This window comes from Triplophysa rosa, linkage group LG1, assembly GCF_024868665.1.
Source record: "Triplophysa rosa linkage group LG1, Trosa_1v2, whole genome shotgun sequence".
Taxonomy (NCBI): domain Eukaryota; kingdom Metazoa; phylum Chordata; class Actinopteri; order Cypriniformes; family Nemacheilidae; genus Triplophysa; species Triplophysa rosa.
The window spans coordinates 13,206,957-13,230,769 of record NC_079890.1 but is presented as its reverse complement, the minus strand read 5'-3'; the positions used below and the strand labels follow the sequence as shown (position 1 = coordinate 13,230,769).

The following is a 23,813-nucleotide window of genomic DNA, read 5'->3' as shown; positions in this document are numbered from 1 at the left end:
CTCCAACCTTTCTGCATTTTTACATAGTTTGATTTATAAGCTGTTTTCCTCGTGGGGACCAAACAATTTCCCAACTTGATTAAAAAAATGCTATTACAATATTTGTGGGGACACACTGTACGGTTTACCAGGACAAAACACACAAACACAGTAGCTTTGAAAGTTAAGTTAGGAGAGAAATATTGTGGCAAATCTTTTCTACGCCTGAATATCTCAATCGAACTATCAATCAGTTCTTTACTCGATCAGCTTTTCCACCTACAAATTATTGTAAAGGGTTAATTTAACAGAACAATACATTACATGCTGGACTTGAGATCATCTTATACTGCCTATTTAAACATCATTAGAAAACTGTCCAGATGACTGGGTCGTCACACTTGACAAAAGTATAAATCATTCAAGCAATTCCCTTTCTTGGGTCATAAAAAACATTTATCTTCAGTTTTGCATTTCGCTCAACAGTCCCATAACTGACAGAACTTCCGAACTTTGCCCTAAGTCCTGGGACTGGAGGGAGGGAGCCGGGTGCTGAGATGGACAGTAGGATGCAGGATTCATCATCCGGTTCTAAGCTGGCATCGCTCGGTTCATGAACCCTGACAAAAAGCCTGTCGCGCTCAAGTGAGCCCCAAAAGATTTGTTTTGCTGGACTCGCTCAAAACTTGTGGGGGATCTGCAGACCCTGGAGGGCCAAGGTGTCTCTTCTGAGAGGATGAGGGAGTGGAAATGGAAAATGTGTTTGTGGTATGGTCACAGTTCAGTGATGCTCTCCACACAGAGATAAATGGAGGTGGCAGGGGGCAGACCTCACTGCATGATGGGACAGTGATCGCATGAAATTGGATAGAGCAGGTTTTATGCCACTATGAAAGGATGGAAAATGGAATCTGATGGAGTGTAAGTGAATGAGTGTTGTTTAGTTGGTCTGTCAAGCATAAAGGTTATAGTTCTAGTTTATCTCAAGTCATCTCAAAGTCAGCCATTATTCACCACCAGGGTTCGACTCGGTTACCTTTGTAATCTGCAGAGTGGGTCTGGTTTAACAAAACAGAAAGTGACGTCACATGAACGAACACATTCTTCGATTGCTTCTCTGGTAAAATGTGAGTGTACAAAATTTAGCGAGTCGTTTTGTTCTGCAATATTTTTCAAATGTCAAAGTAAACTCCATTATCAGATGATGTCATGGACATAGTTTTCAACTATTTCAAGGCTGTTTGAGTCATTGGCTAATGATCAGAGCACAACTAAACAAGTGAGCTTCTGTGGAATATGCAGGTTTAGTTCCAGTCAGTGACATGTCTCGACCCCATTCCCACAAACCAAATTGTTTATAGAGTGCAATTTTTGTTCATGCCTAAAAATGGATCACATATACAAATAAAGAGGAAAAAAGATTTTAAACATTTTTCATTGGTTTATTATATATCTGTTGCCATTATTTATTAGTATTGTAATATTCATTAGTGGTTTAGTATAATCTGTACAATGTACATTATCTCTCCGTAAAAAGCATAACATCAACATTGTTCTCTTCAATCACAGCAGTCTGCTAATGCTGCATGTTCTTGTGCTTTCAATCTTAACACACCAACACCGTCCATTATTCATATACCCAAGTGCAGGTGTTGTGCGGAACCCACCACAGTCAATTATTGGCATGAAATTAGTCAAGGCACAGAAAGGAAGAGCTGAACGCACAAAGAAAAGACACTTGGTGAGAGTACAAACCAGGCAAAAATCCTCACAAAATATAGAAAATGCATTATGCATGTTGTGTCCACAAATACGAGTTCCCTTATTATTTTAATGATTTTGCATCTTTTTTAAGGACACACACATATTTTGTGCCAATAAAAACAAAAATGATGAAAAAACTCCTGTCTTTGCCACCTAAAACCCTCAGATTCATTTGAAAAGAAATACGTTTAACATATTGCACCCATATTCCAGGCAGAAAAAACATCAATGGTATGGGAAGACACTGTTTAAATAGTAAAAGCACTTATATGTTGAACACAAACAAACTCGCTTGTGTTTTTATTTTGTTTATCAGTATCATTTTAAAGGCAGGTAGCAGTAACATTACAGTACCCCACCTGAGCCAGCATCAGTCAGTTCTTGCACTGAATGGTGTTTAACATATTTAAATATACTGATTATGAGATACATACTGTAGGCCTCTCTTCTGATTATTAGAAATCCAATCAGAAAACATCTAAATCCATGTAAACTAACCATACCTCCAAAACTGCCACTCAACTGATAGTCTGCAAGCGGCACATGTATCCAGGGATTAATACATCTTGGATGTAACAGACTAGAGCTAAACAAGAGTGGTTGCATTGGTCTAGTATTCAATTACTTCGAGCACTAACACAAACTAGACTCACTGGTGTTGAGAAGCCTGATGTTGATCAACACGCCTACTTGACCCATTTGTGAGAATACTGATTTATATTCTCACAGATATTATTACATTTGATCTGTGAGTGACTATAAAAGCAACTGTTGTTAGTGATTTATGGAATCCAATATTCACCACATAGAGTAACGGTAGCTGTCAAATTAAATAAAAAGACAATACGTTTCTACTGCGGAGGAAATTTGGGACAAAATAAAAGTCCTATTAAAGGCAACCACATGCCTGTTCTACAGAGACAAATATATTTAATCTATGTAGTCATAGAGGAAGACTTCAAGCTGGAAACAGACACCATACCACACAGGCACAGGTTGGCAGACTTGACTGCACCTTCGGGAGGTGCATGCTTGCATCATAAGGGACAAGTCATTTTTATTGTATGCATGTCCATGTGTTCTGGTAGTGGTAGCTCATCGGGCTGTGGGATTGTCTGCAGGTGCATTGGCCTTTTCAAGCCTGGTTGCTGGCGATGAGATTTCTCAGCTGTTTGACGACAGTGTCTATAAGCTTCTGCTTGTCCCGCTCGTTTTTACGGAACTGTGCAAACATGTTGTTCTTACGACTGGTGTCCTTCATCCTGCAAAAAAACAAATGATTATGAGACCAAAAGGCATTTGGAAAGTTGAAAGTTAATGTTTTCCTCCGCTTTATGCTATTAATAAAATACTGCTAAATCAAACTATTAAAGAGAGAGGGGAAAGGGAAGGATTAGAGGTTGAACAGAGGCAGAAAAAGCAATGTGGCTTCATTAAAATCAAAGAAACTTTAGACTAAATGCATGTCCTCCAAAACCAAATTAGTCGTTTTACTTGTATGACTGAAAGGCATATGACCTGAAAACAAGCCAGGGAATAAAATGAGAACTAGAAGCCGTTTGCACTCACATACCATGTTGGTCACAGAGTGCTGCATCCCTTGAGAGCTCAAGGAAGGGACCACGGAGTCTACCAAGACAGCCTTTCCACATGCAGGAATTTTGGAGCAGTTCTGCATGGAGGTACAAATGAGCCTGCTCTCTTTCCTGACACGTGTGCCAAGCGCTCATTCGCAGTAGCGGCGAGATCACCGAGCCAATGCACACACATTCCTGTCACTCGCAACCAGCCAAACCATGCCAGAATCTCAGGACCGCAGTCTGACACAATACTTAAAGTGATAGTTCACCCAAAAATAAAAATTCTGTCATCATTTACTCGTCCTCTTGTCATTTCAAACCGGTTTGACTTTCTTCCGCATAAGAATGTTGTTAACTGGCCTCCATTCAATTGCATTGGTTTTGTGAAGTGGATGGGGGCCAGTGCTGTTCGGTTACCAACTTTCTACAAAATATCATCTTTTGTGTTCTGCGGAATAAAGTCATACAGGTTTGAAATGATGAGAGTGTGAGTAAATTATGACAGAATTTTCATTTTTGGGTGAACAATCACTTTAATGACCTACCCTCAAATAAGGCATTAAAAATAATTCTGTTCTACACAGTCTGAGCATTCGAAAGAGGACAAATGAAGAAAAACAGTACTTTATAACTATACTATATCAGACGAATTAGTGTTGAATTTATCTAAATGAGACATTCTGGCCAGTCAACAATACATAAATGTATAAATTTACATATAAAAACAGCCGTTTTAATGAGGGTCAGAGAGTAAGTTGAAAACTGTACAATTAAACTGGTTTTGGCAGAAGAAACCATTGCATTAACATATTTAGTATACAAATTAAAGGCGAAATAAAAAGTATAGATTAGGACACCAACATTGCAAACTACAAATATTGAGAAAGTGGGTCAATCTGCTACTGTGGTTGATACTGAAGCAATGTTCGCAACCAACCACACTGTTCTGCTCCTATCAACTCATCCTGAAAGTCTTACCCGGTAAGGGTTTTTGGGCTAGATAGCCATCACCACGCGTGCATAACTCCGTTGCAGTAGTGATATGGATCACTGCTTGTTACAGAGAACTGCCTATCATTGCCATGTAGATAACAATCACCACCGCCTTGTACAGAACGCTTGCTTTGTGACTTTGTTGTTTGCTTCTGGGGAGCAACAAACAAAGGATGAAGTCAGTGGGACAGATGTGTATTTGACTAACGGAGTAATAACTTGCCTCCCAAATTATGTATTTTATGTACTGGATACATTTTTGAAGGGTAGTGTTATCCAAAATGGCACAATTATTTGTTCACATATGCAAATGAATTATTTAACTGGTGGCCCGCCATAGTTCCAAAACTAAACAGAAATATTTTTACACAAAGGCTGTCAAATGATTAATCGAGTTTAACACGTTGCGTTTTTTGTCGTAGTTTGGGTAAAGTACCTGTCACTCAAAGTCAGTCAGACTCTGCCACCTCCTTGTTGCCAACTTAGCTTGTCACTAGATTTAACGAATTTTTAGTGAAAGTGACCTATTAGTCAGATATAGTGACCCATACCCGAAATGTGACCTCTGCATTTAACCCATCCAGAGAGTAGTGAACACAAGCACAGCAAGTGGTGAACACACTTACACCCGGAGCAGCAGCTATCACTGCAGCGCCCAGGGAGCAAGTAGGGGTCAGGTGCCTTGCTCAAAGGGCACCTCAGTCGTTACCCGCCGGCCCTGAGGATCGAACGGTCACGAGTACGACTCTCTAACCATTAGGCCACGACTGCCCAACAACTTGGAGATGCTGGGGATTGAACCCAGGACCTCATACATGCTAAGCATGTATGAGGTCTGGATTCTCTACCACTGAGCTACATCCCCTCAAGATTACGAAACGTTATAGAAACGTTTCGTGACTTTTTCAGAAAAAGCATGCCGTGACAAATCTAGCAACTTTTTGGACAAACCACAGCTTTCGTTCAGTAGAAAAATTCCACCACACTGCTTTTTCCCTCAAAAGATAATATAGGCAAAAATGTCAGAATATAGATGGCTTTTCGCCTAAGTTTACTGTGATTTTGTGGAGCGAAGTTGTGGTTATAAATCAATTCATACTACTATTTATATTACAAAATGGCATTTACAAGTGCAGAGGTGTGTAATTTGTCCTCTTCAGAGATTATCGTCCGCAACCATGTGTAAAACCATAAATGCTTTGCCACCAGTGTTTTGTTTTGGCTTAAGTTTTAATCTAATTAAATTCAGTAGGATGGCTTGGATGAATAAATGAAACTTGATGGCTATAAAAGTACATCACTGTTAAGCTGCGTTCCCACCAAATGCGAATGAAGCGTTAAACACGAGTGATTTACATGTTAAGTCAATGCAAAGACGCGATAGGACATCCTGCGGCGCGATTCGCGCGATTTGAGCGTTTCGGGCATTTGACGCGCGCAACGCGTGATTCGTGCGAGTTGAAAAATCTGAACTTTGGTGAAAATTTGCGCCGCGTTAACCAATCAGGAGCTTGCTCTAGTAGTGACGTTATTATGACGTAGCGAGCGGAGGCAGAAATCCGAAACAACAATGGAGGACAAAATCATCTTTGCTGTATGTGGATACCACGTCGAATTCACGTCTGTTCTGAAGTTAATTTAAAGCGCGAATGAAGCGAGTAAACTCAAAATGTTCAAGCGTCCAACTACGCACGAATAGCGCAATTCATTCGCGCAAGTCGCGTTTGGTGGGAACGCTCAGTTAGTCAAACAGAGTCCAACTTCCTCACTTTAGATGGATTCTCTACTTAGAAACAAGCCTGAACTTTTCTGGCTAACGTTTATAAACAAAGTACAACTCATATTCTTACTCTTATATTTAATATTTATTACCTCTCTCCAAATATCAACTAAATAGCCTTGTCTCTCCAAGTACATTTTCATGGAGAAAGACTATTCTCTTCAACGAGTCTGCCGTGCTTTGACTCCAGACACACACACACTGTTTTACACATTCCTGTTTAGTAGTGTGCGAACCCTTGCCAGGCTAAATAATAGAGATCACTTTCACCGAGACAGAGGGGCAAGAGGGTGAAGCTGAGGTAAGTGTAGCACAAATGGGATCAGGCGGGTATGTGTGAGGGCAAGTGTGTGTGTGTGTGTGTGTGGGATTGTGTAATGTCAATCCATGGTTGTATATCACAGATACAAGAGGGCAGCCAGAGGAGAGAAAGAGGGAATGAAAAGAAAAAGAGAGTAACAGAGGAAAGCTTAAGTGATCAGGAGGTCACAAGTTTAGTGAATGCAAACACACACACACGCACACAAACGCACGCACACACACACGCACGCGCGCACACACACACANTGTGGGATTGTGTAATGTCAATCCATGGTTGTATATCACAGATACAAGAGGGCAGCCAGAGGAGAGAAAGAGGGAATGAAAAGAAAAAGAGAGTAACAGAGGAAAGCTTAAGTGATCAGGAGGTCACAAGTTTAGTGAATGCAAACACACACACATGCACACAAACGCACGCACGCACACACACACGCACGCGCACGCGCGCGCGCACACACACACACACACACACCCACACGCACGCACACACACACACACACACATACTGTGCAGAGGTTAAATAAACAACATGTGAAACAAAGATATAAATACTCTTCCATACAATGTAGAATAAAAAACAATATGAGACAAAACATACACAGAGTTGCTCGTGCGGGTGGGTTTTGGAAACTATCAAAAATTGTAATTTTAACATCAAAATCATAAAAATGCAGAAAAACTAAACTAATTTATAGGACATTAAAGCAACAATTCACCCCAAAATAAAAATGCTGTCATTTATTCACATGTCAATCAAAACCTATATATAACTCTTTCTTCAGTGGAATACCATAGAAGATATTTTGAGAAATGGTTTTGTGTCCATACAACAGAAGTCAATGGGGATCAATGGGGTTTAGTTACCAACATTCTTCAAAATATCTTCTTTTGTGTCCTGCAGAAGAAAGAAAGTCATACAGGTTTGGAATGACATGAGGGTGATTATAAATGTGTAAATGGTGAAAGAATTCTAATTTTACTGTGAACTATCCCTTAGTGTTTGCAGCCCTTCTCAATTCTCTCTAGAGTAATGTAAATTGCGAGAAAACAACATTCATACAGCCCACTTTTCAGTATATATCATAGTAAATTATTATGTTATTCATATCTCATATTATTTTACATCCTTTATTACAGTATGGACCATTTGGACATAAAGGCAAAAGAAAATAATGCCACAATGCAAAACAAGAACAACATTTCAAAAGATCCTTAGCAATGGCATTATTCTCTTCATGCAAATTATAATTTCTTGTTTTGGGGCGAATCATAATTTGAACATTTCCACCAACGTAAAAAGCACTCTCATCACACGGTCACAAAATGCAAAGTACTTACGATCTACAAATCCTGCTCACGAGTGACGCATGAGAGAGCGAGGAGAGAAAGATTCAGATTGAATGAGTATGATGTGATGACGAGAGGAGGAGAGCAAGAATGTGTGCAGGTGAGACTCACTTCTCCAGGAGGGCCAGTGCCGTGTGCGGATTCACTCTCAGGTACTTGCAGGTGGGTCTGCCGTAGTCAGCCAGATACGTGGACCAGTCCCACTGAGTGAAGAGATCCAGTAACTACAGACGGTGATGGTGAGAAAGAAAAGACAAGGAGAGATTGTTAAAGTTCATTAAACACTTTGTTGGCCCTTGTTAGATGGGCCAGTTCACTTTTATCAATGTTACATAAGTGAGCGGAGCCTCTCAAATGAGATTATAGAGGAGACACAGGGGAAAGTAACATGACAAAGCAGGGGATTAAAGGAGAATGGAGGGAGGTTAAAGAGGGAACAACCATTTACACTCTTCCACCCTGAATGCGAGGCTGTTTCAGCCCCGCTTCTGACCCGGACCTGACCCGTTAATGGGCCGGTAATGACCCGTGATTGACCCGGCCGGTTACTGACCTTGCTGGAGCCCTGCCAGAAATGCACCCCTCAGCATTGGCTTTCCAAACAACAGCGCACATTCCTCCCTCCCAAACAAACCCGCTCGCACAAACGCACACACATTCAGCTTCAGCGGTTTGCATTGGAGTGCAAACAAACACAAACATGCCATCATCCTTACAAAGAAAATATGTCTAATCTCACACCTAAATACAACAATAATGTCACTTATTTTTCATTTCAAACCAGAAAGACACACAATCACATGTGTGTGTATGAGGACAGCTTTTTGGTTGACAGCTGTGTGTTTGTAAGCCACCTTCTCACGACACCATACACAAAACAACCTGTGTGGTGGCAGATAAGCACCTGTGTGAGATAAGCGATTTTGGGGATTTGCATGCATACGGTATCTTGTTTTCTCCAATCCTCTTCCCTTTGGCATGGTTCATGCCGCTCTGGCATAGGAGGAAGGCAGCCACCGAGGCTAAGAGAAGTGGGGCCAGGCTGTTCTGCTGTCATTTGTAACCCCCCTACCCATACACACGCGCTTGCATACCATGTAGCGCTAGCTAGTGTGTCAAACTCGTCCATGACCTGGGTTTCACCTTTCCGCTTTGCCTCCCCACCCCACCTTCACCTCTCAATGAACTTCCACTCAGTCTCTCGCTTTCACCTCGCCGTGACCCCCGACAGTGTTATCGGGTCCTCTCTGAACAAACAGAGGGCCACGCCAGAGAGAAGCTGGGGCATGGGGGCGGGCGGGCGCTGGATTATCACTTCCTCTCATTCTTCTAAAAGAAAGAATGATGGAGAGAAAAGGAGGCAAAAAAGAAAACATGACGTTGCACATTGATGTGTTGCTCTCGTTCCCCTCATAGCCTCGGTGTCACCCCGCGTTCACACTATCGCTCTGCTGCGGGCCATTTGGATAAGGGCTCCTAGCAGTTATTCTGTCCGTCGTACTTGTTTGTTTGGAACGCTGCAGGAACGGCTATTCTCGATAATAGCCTAGGGGTGTTGGGAATTGACTGCTGCGTTTTTTTCTCCCCCGTAGACTTGTTGCTCTTTCTGGCAGCGCTCTGAAAAAACAAGGTTTGATTTGTCGCTTCACTGCTGTAATAAATCTGCAAATGCTCAGATGGGGAGCTTGTTATGTAACTATTACCTAGTAGCCACCTACAATCGAACAATCCGTCAATAACCGACAATTATTCAATGCGACTTCATGAGATCACTGCAAATGACGGAAAACTGACAAACTGATTTTCTAACCCACTAATTCAGGTCTTTTGGTGTTGTGTTCTGTATTCCCCTCTGTTTTCTTCCTGCGATCACAGTCACTTCATCCATACCTTCCTCTCTCATTCTTTTCTCGTTAGTTCTCCTTTCTGTCACCTCTGGCTGCCCTCTGGCTCTCGTCTTTGTTTAGCGTGTTCTCTGGAACTGTGCCGTCAGCCCCAGAAGCGCACGCAGGCCAAACTCAGCTGAGTTCTAGCCTGAATAACGATAACATCGATAATAACCAGCACAGAGAAGAGATATCAGTCTACAAATAAGCAAGAAATAACACACCTTCATTTTGAAAGAGCTGAAAGCAGAGAAAGATGAAGGGATGAACAGAAGAGAGAAAAAGACACCAAAGTGTTTATTGAAAAAAGTTATGCTGTAACACACATGGGCCTCAGGTTATATCTTATTAATAAATACGTCTTTGAAAACTCTACTGAACATGGGATGAGTCATGATGTGCCGCCATGCGTGTTGCGATCTGAAGCAAAGCAAATAGGGCAGAAGTTTACGGTCGTAAATCTGAACGATGAACAAATCCAATCCAGATACAGCAGAAGGAAACCTCCATCGTGAGCACGAGAGATCCAGAACACCAAGTGCTCAGAGAAGAATGGATTCAAGATGATAACAGAGGACTGTGGATCATCTTTGTTTGCTTCTGCAAATGACCTTTGACAGCTTGAGGAGCAGTAGCAACTGTTCCAATGTTTCAATCATGGGCGTCGGAACAGAAAATGTGGGGGGGTTCTCCCAAAAAACGTTTAGAGTGTAAAAAGGACGGCAGTTTACCAGCAGCTTCAGTAGTGTAGTGAGAAAGACACGTGACCAGTAGTTTTCAATGGTTTTGACGCCATCGATGCAAGTTCGAATTCGCCTTTTGCCAAACTTGCTTTTCTACATTTTCACATCACATATCAGATCGCACAGGCATTTATTTCCACCAATTGAAGAAAAAAATGGAAAATTGCTAACAGGTGTTTCATAATAAAGTGTAAAGTAAGGTTAGGGGTAGTATAGTCTCTGCCTCAGATGTCACGCCCACGGACCGTTGGCTGAACATCTAATGCGGCACACTTTTCTAGAAACACTTCAGCATGTTTGAAGTCATCATCTGATTGGTTGAATTCTACAGGATTTCCGGGAGACATGCGTGTCGCATTCTTTAACAGTCCACTTGGAAAGAACACGAAGCCATCTGATCAAAGAAGTAAGCTGTCGAGTTTACATCGATTGCAATAAGAATAAATCACAATCGACTAAACGCTTAATTCTTAAAAGTATGCTAAGATCATGGCATAAATTTATAAACGTTGTTGCTGCTAACTTTTGACATGTTCGTGAATGTACAACGGTCTGTTACTGTAGGGACATTTCCGCACCTCTAAACATGTTGCGGCACAAAACGAAACATGATTGGTTGCTTTACCTGTCAGCCATATGGCCTCTTGGGTGGAAATTGGCAAATGAAAGCGGACCAAGGTGGCTATGCAAGACTAGGGGTAGTAGGGAGGTCTTTATTGTCCCAATTAGATGGTATCCATTTAATCATTTTAATAAATATAATCATTCACACTTTATTATTATTGTATAACGTATAATGTACAACCTTGCTGTGTCAAAACAGAATGGAGTTTAATTGACATGGACTCTAAATTAGCTAGGTGGAATGGATTTGAGAAAGCAGCAGCGCCGTGGAAGTCAAGGCTGTAGCTAAAATGCGAAATGGAGTTTAATTTATGAGGCATTCCTAAAGCGGAATGGATTTGACAGACTGCGCTTTGAAAAATGAATGACCAATGCACTAAATTAGAGATGGTCAAATTGATTTGGTCCAATATCATTGGTCTTAAAAAGTAAGTACACCCGTTCCGATGCGTTTATTTGTAAATGTAATGTAATAGGAGCAAAATTTGTCTAGTCTAAAGCATTTTTGCAAACTCATCTCAATAGTTCCCTACAATTTCTTTCCTTCTAATCGCTTGATTGTCACATTCACATAAAAGAACTGACAAATTAAATGTTTCTAACACTGTAAACTGCAATGCAGCATAATATCTTATTCACCGAAATAAGAACAACAGCACCATGTGAACACTAACAATCCAGATGATCAACAGTTGGCATTTGCCTTGCTCTATATAATTTATAGTTTGCGACAAAGGTATTTCTAGGGGTCTGTGAGAAATCTGTTGACATTAGTGTTAAGAGTGAAAAGTGCATCCATACCTTAACATCAACCTTTGCAGATAACAGAGAGGTCTGTGTATTAGATGACTGGAGTCAAGAACACAGACACAAGTGCAGAGGGAAAATGGGGAAGGAGGAGCGTTGAAACATCACTCAACATCAACCAAAGTTCAATGGGAGGAAAATGATAAGCAGTATCTGAGCTCAGAAAAAAAGGAAAAGTGGCTCCCCATTTCTCCAGCCATATTTCAGTCCAAACAGCAGTAGCACCACAGAGGTCAAAGGTTATCCGCTGAGGTTATCTTGACTTAGGCAACATCTACGCTTAAGTGTCCAGCAAGCAGTAATCATGAGACGGTCAAACACAAATGCCAATCTACATAAACAAACATGCTCTCAGCCGCAGGGGAAGGATATTCCTGTCCATCAGCGAGGTTTACCGATCTTGAATGTGTGTTTTCTCTGTCTGTCAAGCAAACACTTTCAATGACAAAGTCCTAGAACGCCAGTGCTGAAGATAACAGCAACTGTCGATCAAAATGAGAGGAAAAACAGAGCATCATTGCAGAAACATGTGAAAGAGCAGAAGAGGAAAAAAAGATAAAAAGATGAGAAGGATGAAAAAAATTAAGATTATGAGGAGGATGAGGAAACAATGGCGAGGGGAGAAGAGGCAGAGAGAGAGAACGAGAAGGAAAGGGAGGTGAGTAAAAGTTGTTGTACAGTAAAGTTGTGTGCCAAATGACATACCACACAATGTCAAACGCATAACACAACGCACGTCAATGGAAATCAATCTGTACACTGCACTTTTAAAGCAACTGGTAACTGTCATCAGACTCGAGCGCAATCGTCTCAGCAGGTAAACTTTGCTAGCGCAGGACCTGACAGCCCCAGCTCTCCTCCGCTACAAAGGCAAAAATGGGACCGTTGAATAAAGTGTCCAGCGTTCTACACTTCATATATCCAGTTCAATGAGTGCATCATCCGGGGACTTAAAGTGCACTTCTTTTTTGGGGGGGGATTTTTAATGTGAACATGCTCATGAGACCGTGATGCATTCACCTTACATTGAACTCTGAGCAGAGGGAGACAAGAGTTTAACGTTGAACAATGACCACTTACCACTGGCTCACTCTGATAGGATGCTTCACTCACTTATGCTGGTGGGGCTGTCACCACTGAGTGGCTTGTATAATTACATTAGGAAAAGCAGAGACGTACATGATTAAGACTAGACGTGAGTCTCAAGAGGGATTCAGAGCATTTTTCACCTCAGTAGTCCAGCCTGAAGTATTCTGACAGCCATAACTTGATTAAAAACGGGCTATTTAATCCAAACATCTCTGGGTCTAAATTAAAAAAAGCTCACACTGCAAAAATATCAAGAGTAAAGATTCCAGCTCTTTAACTTGACACTTAATTCAGCGATTTCTAACTGGTGCGTGACAGAAATAACATAAGTCACTACAGGACACTGATAATCTTTAATTGCAAAGTGAACATTTGCCGAGGGAACTCCAAACATGTTCAAAAAAGCAGTCTTGGGTCAGCGGGTGGTCAATATGACGATGGTTCTAGTGAACGTACCAGTGATACACTCTGCCTCGGAGCTGAACCCCACTCGGGTCATTGTTCTGTTATCAGTCCTGCTCTGTTAGCAAGCTTCATCAGGAACAAGTGAAAACAGCCGTCTTCCTGAGGCCGCCACGTCTAAGGAGCCATAGCCTGGGGAAGACTTGGCCCCAAACTCACCTTCCTGTCCTCTTCATACCATGAAGAGTTATCTCCAGGGTTATGGTGTGGTGGAGCGGTCACAGAGACCTGAGGAAAGTGGGTGAACCCAACAGGATGCAAACTGGCCCAATTTCTGAAACATCGACCGTGACCCAATGGGTGAATAAGTGAATGAGAACCTTAGAAAAATCAGGTTTATCAAAGTCAGATCACAAAGTATGGCAGAATTATTATAGGGGGCAAAATCATTCAAAGCTCTGCTCTTGGCCTACAAGACCACCACTCGTTCGGCACCCCCATATCTTCACTCGCTAATACAGACTTATGTACCCGCCAGATCCCTACTCTCTGCAAACGAACAATGTCTTATAGTGCCATCCCAAAAAGGGAAAAAAATCTCTCTCACGTATCTTCTCTGGATCTGTTCCACGTTTGTGGAATGATCTGCCCGCTGCTACAAGATCAGCAGATTCTGTAGCCATCTTTAAGAATCGGCTGAAAACACATCTCTTCCGTCAGCATCTGACCAAATAGTTCCGACTTCTATGTCTTTCCTACTCTTTCTATCCTTAAAAAAAAAAAAAACATAGCTTTGTCTACTTTGGTAGGCTATATGAGACCAGTTTTACTGCGCTTATGCTTTTTGTTGCTTTTATGTCCTTATGTTGTTCCAATTGCTTCCATTGTTTACCTCATCTGTAAGTTGCTTTGGATAAAAGCGTCTGCTAAATGACTACATGTAAATGTAAAATTATGTAATAAACAATATTGGCTCATTGTTATTACTAGGTTTTAAATAGAACAGAGGATGTGGGATGCCCCTCTGTGCCCCTTTGGTTGACTTGTTTAATAGTTACAGCTGTAATTCATGCACGTTTGACAGAGTTTACGTTAGCCCATGGGAAAACGTGGCCTCACTCTTACCTTCCTGTCCATTCAGAAGAGAGAGTTATTGCAAGGTCAATATGGCATCCAAACAGAAACTACCCTTGGTACAATAGTACAATGCAAAACAAATCAACCCAGAATATAAATAAACCATTTCTGGACAATAGTTAATATTGGTGAATGCAAAGCACAGTAAGTTATCGCCGTAGTGGATCATTGGCAATAAGCTCATCCTAACTTCTAAAACATGCAAAACATCACAGTACAGTATACACTACCGGTCAAAAGTTTGGCAAAACTTGGCAAAAATGTTTCTCATGCTCTTAAAAATCTTTTAATCTGAAGGTGTATGTTTCAATGTTTGAAATTACTTGTGTGGACAAAAATATAATTGTGCCAACATATTAATTTCTTTCTAGAAAACTACATTTGTATTAAAAAACATATTTTTGAAATGGATTACTTGGACAAAATAATGAATAAAAAGCAGCCAAGAAGCTGGCTAATAAAATGCCAGGAGAACGATTTTGCAAATTCTAGTCAAAGGGTGATTTCTTTGAAGGTGCCATAATAGAACGTAGAGTTCACTTGTTTTGAATGCTTTTAGTCACAACATAATTCCCGCAGATAAAACTGTATTATTCCATGGTTTTTATGAGTTCCCTATTATTCTAAAATGTGGAAAGAATATAAGTAAAGAATGAGTGAGTGAGACATTTCTCCAAATAACATTTGTGATGTAAAATGTCCATGAGGCGCTTATATACTAGTTTGACCGAAGCCCCTGGCCATGGGAGGAAGGCATCACCTCCTTTTTACATTCTTATGTATTCCTACAATGTAAAAATTGTTGCTCATGCAGCACTGGGACAGTCAGAGGTGTATCTAAAAAACTGTGCAATGTCTATAGATGGTGTAGAAGTAAAGAGAGCACCTCAATGGAGATCAATGAAATTGAAAAAGTGTGACTAAGTTACTTTATACAGTTGAGGTAGTACTATACTATATAATGTGCATGACATCAACCTTTAAATATTGTGAAGATACTATACAGATTCACAGGGTTGTCCCTTTACACATTACAGTGAAAATGAAACTATGAAATAGGCCGTAGCACAGATGAACAGCAGTGTTATTTAAAAAAACAGCGTCACACACAATATCTTTCGTCAATGCCACTCCCAGAAATCATATTTGTGCCAACAGTGTAATCATTGTTCACATTTAGGAGAAAAGATGTAGACGTTCATAAGGCTTACAGGAAACTGAGCTTGCCGAATCCAACAAATCAAAACTCCTCTTCCAACTGCTGTAGGAAAATGAAGATGGAATGCGAATGTGTGTGCGCGCGCGTGTGACAGACAATAAACTGGCATTACAGAACTCCTACCCCTTTCACAGGGCATGAATAACGGCATAATCTGATAAAAGGCTTTTTTTTGTGATGGTGTGGTGCTGTCTCTATGGACGTGAACTCTGATAGCCCTCATGTTCAGGGTCACAGAGAGGCTACAGACTGAATACTGCTTACTCATGATCACCACAGCATGAAGACAAACAGATAAACAGCTGCCAAAGAAAGGGAAAGAGGGAGAGAGAGAGAAAATAAAACAAAATGAAACTAAGGGTCAGGTTAATGCTTGTCGTCCCAGTGGAATACACCAAATCCTATTTGCGTTCCTAAATGGCGATGGAATTGGCATTTGTAAATGACCTACAACACATTGAGATTTCCGGTAAGAAGGTGATGAGGGTTGAGATGGAGGTTGTTAAAGAGGCAAGACCGGTAACACAGCCTGTCAGACAAGTCTTAAAATAGAAAATAACAGTGAGTAGAGAAAAAATTTGTAGGGTTCTTTCTGTACTCCACATTCTGCATCTGAATGGAAGTGGTATGGAGAGAGAGGCTCAGACTCTAGATCCTGCCTGACTCCCCGACTGGACCAAAGCCAAGGTTACTGGAGGGTCAGCTCTCTCTCTTCATCTTTCCAGCATTTATAACATGCACAACACACACAGACTTACGGCTTTACCATACAACCCAACCTCGGCCTGCCAGCACTGACTGAGGCTGTGAGAGACTCAAGAGGGAGAAAGAGAGAAAGAGAGAGACAGATAGCACGCCTGGCTTATCGTCCGCTGGCTCCGAGGGAATGCGAGCAGGGTCGGCCGGAGGCCACTTGACTGGCCCACCCCCCTCTCGCTCGCTCTCTCCTTTGGACGGAAAGACAGGCGGAAGGCTGGAGAAAGTGATTACACCTGGTTTGGTTCTGGCTGTTAAATAGAGGAAGGTCAGCCAGTGTGCGCCAGGGCCAGGACGAGTTCACTGTCCAAAACATCACATGCGACCTCCCACTTTCCCCCTCCCTCTCTTTCCTCATCACTTACACAGTTGTCAGCTGTGTGAAGCTGGCGGCAGGAATACATGAACGTGACTATTTGTGCACTTTATTATGATGATGATGCACAGCATTGTTGCTGAGTGGTACTGGTACGTGACAAAAAGAGAGCCTCCAAGCAAATAAAGAAAGAAAACAGGAGAGCACTGCATTTAAGTCATTTAAGTAAGTTACATTTAAAGCACATTTACATTGAGAACATTTACATTTAAAGCATAATGAACTACATTTAAAATGTTATTACTGTCATTATTACTGTCATTTACTCTGCACAATGAAAAGAATTGGTCTGATGTGGACATTCTCTAAGAAAATGAAAATATGAGTTACCAAGTTTTTTATTCAAGTAAACATAAAATTAAATGTTTTTTCATTAAAAAGGTCATTTAAAGCAATTTCCATTAATAACTTTTTGGTTAAAAACTTCTTATCTTACCCTTATTCACCACGGTAAGCTTATAATAATGATTTTGAATTCAAGCTGGTGTGTATGATTACACATAAACTGTCAGTTTGGTGTATGATATGAGCATAATAGCCACCAATACAACCTGCTTTCCAGTAAAAACCAGTAAAAATCCTACATTGGTCCTCAACTATGACAACATTTATGACCCTGTCTGTGAAAAGCAATGTTTTGTGATTTACTGTTTAATCTAAATTCATTCTTAATAAAAGAACGTGCCCAACATGCGTCCAGAAGAGTATGCGATGCATGTGTGTGGTGCAGATGTAGAACGCCGGCTCCTGCGTCGTGAACGCCAGCTCCTGCATCTGCACTGCACGCATGCATCTTGTGGACGCGAGTTGGAGACTGACACGGAACTGAAAATCTCTTGAATCAAGTTGTTTTTTATTGCGCACAAAAAGTATACACATCGCTTCATAAAATGAAGGTTAAACCACTGAAGTCACATGGCCTATTTCAACGATATCGACTTTAAAGGGATACTTCAGCCAAGAAGCCTAATTTCTGCATGTTTTACACACCCTCAAGGCATCCTAACTGAATATGAATATTTTCCGCAAATGGCGATGACGAAAGCTCCCGCACCGAGGAGATGGTATCCTATTGGAACAAAATGAAGCGTTTGTCACCGGAACTTACTGCGTCATTTGCCGGAAAAACAAGCCGTCAGGTTCACATGCAGCCAAGGGATAACAGAAGGTAAACATTATCATTAATAGCATTGTCAATATGTATATTTCTCTTAAACAAACGTATGGATTCACTTCAGAAGACCTTTGAAAAGACCACGGGGCCGTGTCGAGCAGTTCTTTGATCGATGGATGCACTTTTTGGAGCTTCAAAATATTGCCCCCCCATTTACTCCCATTCTACCCCTTATAACTCCGACTGCATTATTCTTCAAGAAGAAAATCATATTTAGTCAGGATGCCTTGAGGGTGAGTAAAACATGGGGAAATTTTGTCTTTTGATTGAAGTAACCCTTTAAAGTTGCTTTACTGTCTTTATATGTTCCTACAGTTCCAGCTACCTTTAGGCTAGCAAGTCACATAAAGAAAACCTTGATGAATTCCTTGATCTTTTACATCATCCACAAAATGGGGGACATGGGTGGGCAACAGAGAAAGAGGTAGAGAACATAGAGAAAGATGGAAACGGGTGAGCAAGAGAAGCAGTATTCATTTGACAGTTTCCCACTCCAACACGAACACAAACACAACCTACGTCAGTGTCATCCTCACAGGCCTGACTGAATGGGGCCGTATTGCAAAGAGAGATGTCAACCCCCTGCTCAGGGAATATCTGCTCCCTCACTGACTCCATACAAGCAGGGCAGCTCATCCGTCTGACCCCTGGAGACCTGTGACAGTGCCTCAAACAGGCCTTTCACTGACACACACCAGCAGGCCATTGAGATGGAGCAGGGGGATGGATTTAAGCGTGACACACTCTCTGGGCATTGAGAGAGGAAGCAAAGGGGGGACGATTAAACTGTGACACCTGTCAGTGGCTTGTTAAGGGAAACTATGGAGAAACGGTCTGATGAGAACAGCGCCCGTGTCATTTCCTGCTCTTTCTCCTTCCTACATTTCCACTCCATCCCACTCTTTTTCAGTTTTTCCATGAGCAACCTCGGAGAGCTTGTTTGCTTGTACAATCAAAGTTCTGTGGCAGTCTCCATTCTTTCAAACCTTCTTGCTTTCCCAAAGGAACCACACAGAGAGCAGATCTGTGGGAGGCTGGATCTGAAAGGGGTGAGGGGAAGACCACAGGCCATATGGTTTCATCCTCAATCTCCTCTTTCTCGCACACCTTCGCTGTCTGACCCCAGTTACTGAACCTTGCAGGTTGTGGTTCAGGGAGACGACGGTTGACCAAGAAGCTCCATTAAAAACACAAACACACACGCGGGGTGCAGTTCATCGTACATCACTAAGAGAGAATGTGGGACGGAGGTGGTCTTGTCAACTCCACACCAAGCGGCAACCTTCCGATCTCTCTTGTGAAGCCAACACAGAAATTACTTAAACTGCAATTCATCGACTTGCCGCTAGAGACTGGCTCCAAAAGAGAGCAGAATCTCATTGAGCCCCATGTTAAAATGCCCAACTTTACAGCAGAAAAAAACATGTTTACAGCCTGGTACAAAAAATATTTTTATCTATATAGCTAATTTTACCCTTCATGACAACTGTGAGGAGGGTGAATTTTTTTATAACTCACCCGTATAACTTATGTTAAGCCTTCAAATTCTGCAAATTAGGTGGTGACCACTTGAGTGACAAGAGGTTTCAGCAAACCAGGCGCCTAGGCTCCAACCCCGTCCCGACCATTTTTAATTATCTGGGAGTGACACACTGCTAAGATGGCGAAGGCCGATTCCGCCCACTTTAAGCTTCAAAACGGCTCCTCAAAAACCTACGGGTGACGTCACATTTTATACAGTCTATGCTCCCCAAGCACTACTCGCTGCTGCTAAAGGTAAAAAAAGCATGTTTAGTGTCATAATACAGACAAAATGCAAATCTAAAAGTGTAAGAAAAGTTTACAAATTCAAAGAACAAATTATTGTTTCATGATAACTTTTGTTTCAATCGGAAAATGTAACAACCTGGAGTTGGAGGTAACTTGCATCTTCCGCATGAGCATCAATGTGTCTGAGCCTGCACTAACCACCAATACATGGCTTTGGCTATGAATGTTTAATGCAATGATCCACATTAAAAAATGGGCTTGAGTGATGTATGTACAATAAAAGCATGTGACAGCTACTGTCACCCAGAAACAGACAGGCACTTCAGATTCGTCTCAAAGAAACCGAGCTTGACTGGAAAATACCAAACAGCAAGTCTGGAAACTGTTGGAAATCCCACATCCATGATTACATTTTAGTTTCCAAATCACAAATAACCTTTACATGCACCTTAAAGTCACTCATCAGCCAGAATTTCCACTCCTTAATCTATGATCAAACTGAGTCATCATAGATCTAATGTACAATATTTTTCGCTTTCATTTTGTCTTCCCGAACAGCTGTAACGGTCTGGTCGTATCCTTTCACTTTTACTCAACCATAAGCTAACTGAAACATAATAGGAAAATTGTGTCATGTATATATCAATGTCACTTTTCCCAACACGCGTGTTGGCTCATGTGCAGCAGTAACCGTCTGAAACAACATTACATTGATACTGTAAGTGTTTGGGAGAGCCCCATCATTTAACTGAAGCTCAGAGCTTCCTCCTATACCAGAAACAATGTTAAAATAAATTAGTATAACAACCGGGAAAAAGGTGACTTAAGATATAAAGGGAAAACCCTAAAAATATGGTACATTGGATAACACTTACAAAATCGCTAGTTCAATTGAAAACTGAAACAAGATTTTTTGTTTTAGCTTGCTACCTTGGCACGTTGCAAACTCGCAGACAATATTTTCCTTTCTCTCTATGCTCTACCGCAACGCACAAGGTAGCTTTATGTATAGGGTTCTCTCAGGCACACAATGCTACTTAATAAAAGCTATAGTTCAGCAAAAAGCTGGAAAAAAACCCAAAATTGCTCGTTTCATTACGAGAAGTCTTTCTGACTGAAAGAACATTCTCCAGATTCCCTGACTCTCCAGAGGAGGCTGCTGACTGAGAATTGGGAGCAAGCAGCAAATTTCCCTAAACCACAGTGAACTCCTTTCAGAGGGGGCCTTTCAACTTCTGGCCCGCCAACATGTCCCCGCCTTGCTCCCTGTTGCCGGAACAACATTTTTTCACTATGGGTCACTAGCGGACTCTGAGTTTGTTTAGCAATTACCAAACACACACACAAAAACAAAAGCCTATAAACCTCTCCAAAGTAAACATAGTGCTAAAACACTGGATTGTGCCAAAACATTATGCAGATTACAATTCATCTTTCACTTCTGCGTAGACCTTAACTCACGAATACACCAGAGTAACCACGTCTGACAGCACCGCTGAATCAAAAGTCAGAACACAGAGACATATCGACTAGGAGAACAGTAATGACTAAGACAAAGAATGGAGGTTAAAACTTGAGTAAAACCATAATAAAAACAGTCCGATACAGAAAGTTGACACTGACGACGTTGAGGCTTATTAATGTCTAGACAATTCTATCTAGAAGGTGCCCAGTAGGATCGGAGGGGCAGACAAAGCTTCTACTGGTGGCACTGGTGTAAAGGTTTACTGCCAAGGATCAAAACAGAGGAATGGTAAGAGTTATAGAGGAGAAAAGCATATTACATTGAATCCTTTTAACAACGTTCCAGGAATTCTGGGATAATGCCTGCGGACAGGCCACAGGAATGCATAGCAGCCTCATGGTTCCAAAATTCAAGGGAGAAGGGAAACGTTCTCCCGCCCGCTCTGCTTTTCTATGCTGTGCCCCAGAACGGGCCATGAGGAGTGGGGAGAAAAGACACCACTGCAGGGAATGTGAATACCGTCTCTCAGACCGTTATCCTGTCTGCGTCATTGGCGTAAATAGATTAGGGTAAGCTATCACATGGTAACCTCTGAAATGCCTTGTGGCTGTAATGCACCTGCACAAGGGTGCCACATTCTTCCTACTAACAGAAGCCTTCCAGCCCCTGCTGAAGTGTGTGGTACTCCAAGGACCACATGCAGTTAATGATCAAATTAGTCAAAGCTGACAGAAATAATTGGCCAAACTCAACACTCAATAGCTGATGAATTCCCTTAAATGATGCATGTGTTACGTCCATCTCTATATCCCATAAAACAGTCCTGTGAGCCCACAAGGGCCTCCGCATTTGCCTGCTGGCTGGCTCTTTTCACGTCTCCCCCTAAACCTGAGAGGAATTTGGGAAGGCTGAGCATTCAGTGCAAGAGTTGAGGTACGCAGCGGGCCAGAGATTGTGCGCTGCTGGGGGGCCGGCCTCACCGCAGAAGCCAACAGGCCTCCCACACCAAGGCCAGCCAAGGGTTCCCTTGCCACAAACCTTCCCTGATATAATTCGCTAATATTAAGGTTTCTAAATATAGTTTTGAGGCTACTATTTACAATAGCGACTTCTAATTTTTATATATATTGCTTTCAACTAAAAAAAACACTTTTTATAACCCAGCAAAAGACTGTCAAGAGATGCCCTTTTTCATACATTTTTCATCTCAGCATGCTACATGCACTCTTAAAAATAAAGGTGCTTAAAAGGTTCTTCACAGCAATGTCAAAGAAGAACCGTTTTTAGTTCCACAAAGAACCATTCAGTCAAAGGTTCTTTAAAGAACCATCTCTTTCTTACTTTTTTATAATCTGAAGAACCTTTTTTCGCCACAAAGAACCAGATGTTAAAGGTTCTTTATAGAACCAAAAAATTCTTCTATGGCATCGAAGAATCTTTTGAAGCACCTTTTTTTAAAGTGTATTCTAGAAATGGCCACAATAGCTACCTACTGTACAGGAACAAAACAAGTGAGGCATTTCTAAAGTACTTTTGTGTTCCAGAGAACACTCTTAAAAATAAAAGTGCTTAAAAGGTTCTTCACATTGATGCCATATAAAAACCACGTTTGGTTCCACAAAGAACCATTCAGTCAAACATTCTTTAAAGAACCACCTCTTTCTTACCTTACTATAATCTGAAGAACCTTTTTCACCACAAAGAACCTTTTGAAACAGAAAGGTTCTTAGGATGTTAAAGGTTCTTTATGGAACCATTTAGGCAAAAACGTTCTTCTATGGCATCGTGAAGCACCTTTATTTTTAAGAATTAAGGAAGTCATAGAGGTTTTGAACAAATGTGGGTGAATAAAGGATGAGATCATTTTTTCTCTTTGAGGAATATTTCACAAAATAATGACATTTCTGCCATCATTTATTGACACATATGACTCGTATGAAATACAACACGAGATATTTTGAGAAATACATGCACTTAAAGGTAGTTCATATGACCCAAGTGGTATATTCTATAGTCATGTGAATAAAATAATTGATCATAACATTGATACATTGAGTCTTTAAATACAGTGACACATCAAAAACTATTTGGGTGAACTAATCCTTTCAGATTTTGTAAGCATAACCAAGTTTTTGTTATAATGGTCACAATTGTTTGCACTATGTAAGCATAAATGTTTACATTATGTTATACATCCAATGCCTTGACAACTAGTTGCTAATTGTGACGCCATTGATACAACGCACATCAACCAAATTTGCCCTCAGTTTTTGGTTATGACACCTGAATATTTCAGGTAGTCATTTTGGTAACAGAATAAGGTTGTCACTTTGCCTCCTAACCAAATGGTATATAACTGCGTTTAGTGCTCTAAACAGGACTGACAGACATATTCTGCTGCTGTGTGAACGTAACTAGAGAGGATGAGAATGTCAGAGCATTTATTATGTCCTTTCGTCACATCAGTCCTTCTTCATTCGTCCTCTTGTTCCTCACCATCTAAGGCACTTTGAAGCCAAGTCTGGATGCTCTTCTGTTCTTTTTATATTCTTTTCTTTTCAGATAGGAGAGTGAATCCAGGTTCCAGCCTCTCAGCAAAAC

At 41.2% G+C, this 23,813-nt stretch overlaps 1 protein-coding gene across 2 annotated transcripts in view; it reads right to left on the bottom strand.

Moving 5' to 3' along the window:
• Positions 1-1,406: 1,406 nt before the first annotated feature.
• The window catches only part of exoc6b (exocyst complex component 6B), a 96,902-nt gene continuing 74,495 nt past the window's right edge, over positions 1,407-23,813 (bottom strand). For both annotated transcript variants that reach the window (XM_057337183.1, XM_057337194.1), the window contains 2 exons: positions 7,876-7,988; positions 1,407-3,005 (listed from right to left, as the gene is read on the bottom strand). In XM_057337183.1, coding sequence (XP_057193166.1) covers positions 2,879-3,005; positions 7,876-7,988 — 240 coding nt within the window. In that variant the 3' untranslated portion in view covers positions 1,407-2,878. The remainder of the gene's footprint in view (positions 3,006-7,875; positions 7,989-23,813) is intronic.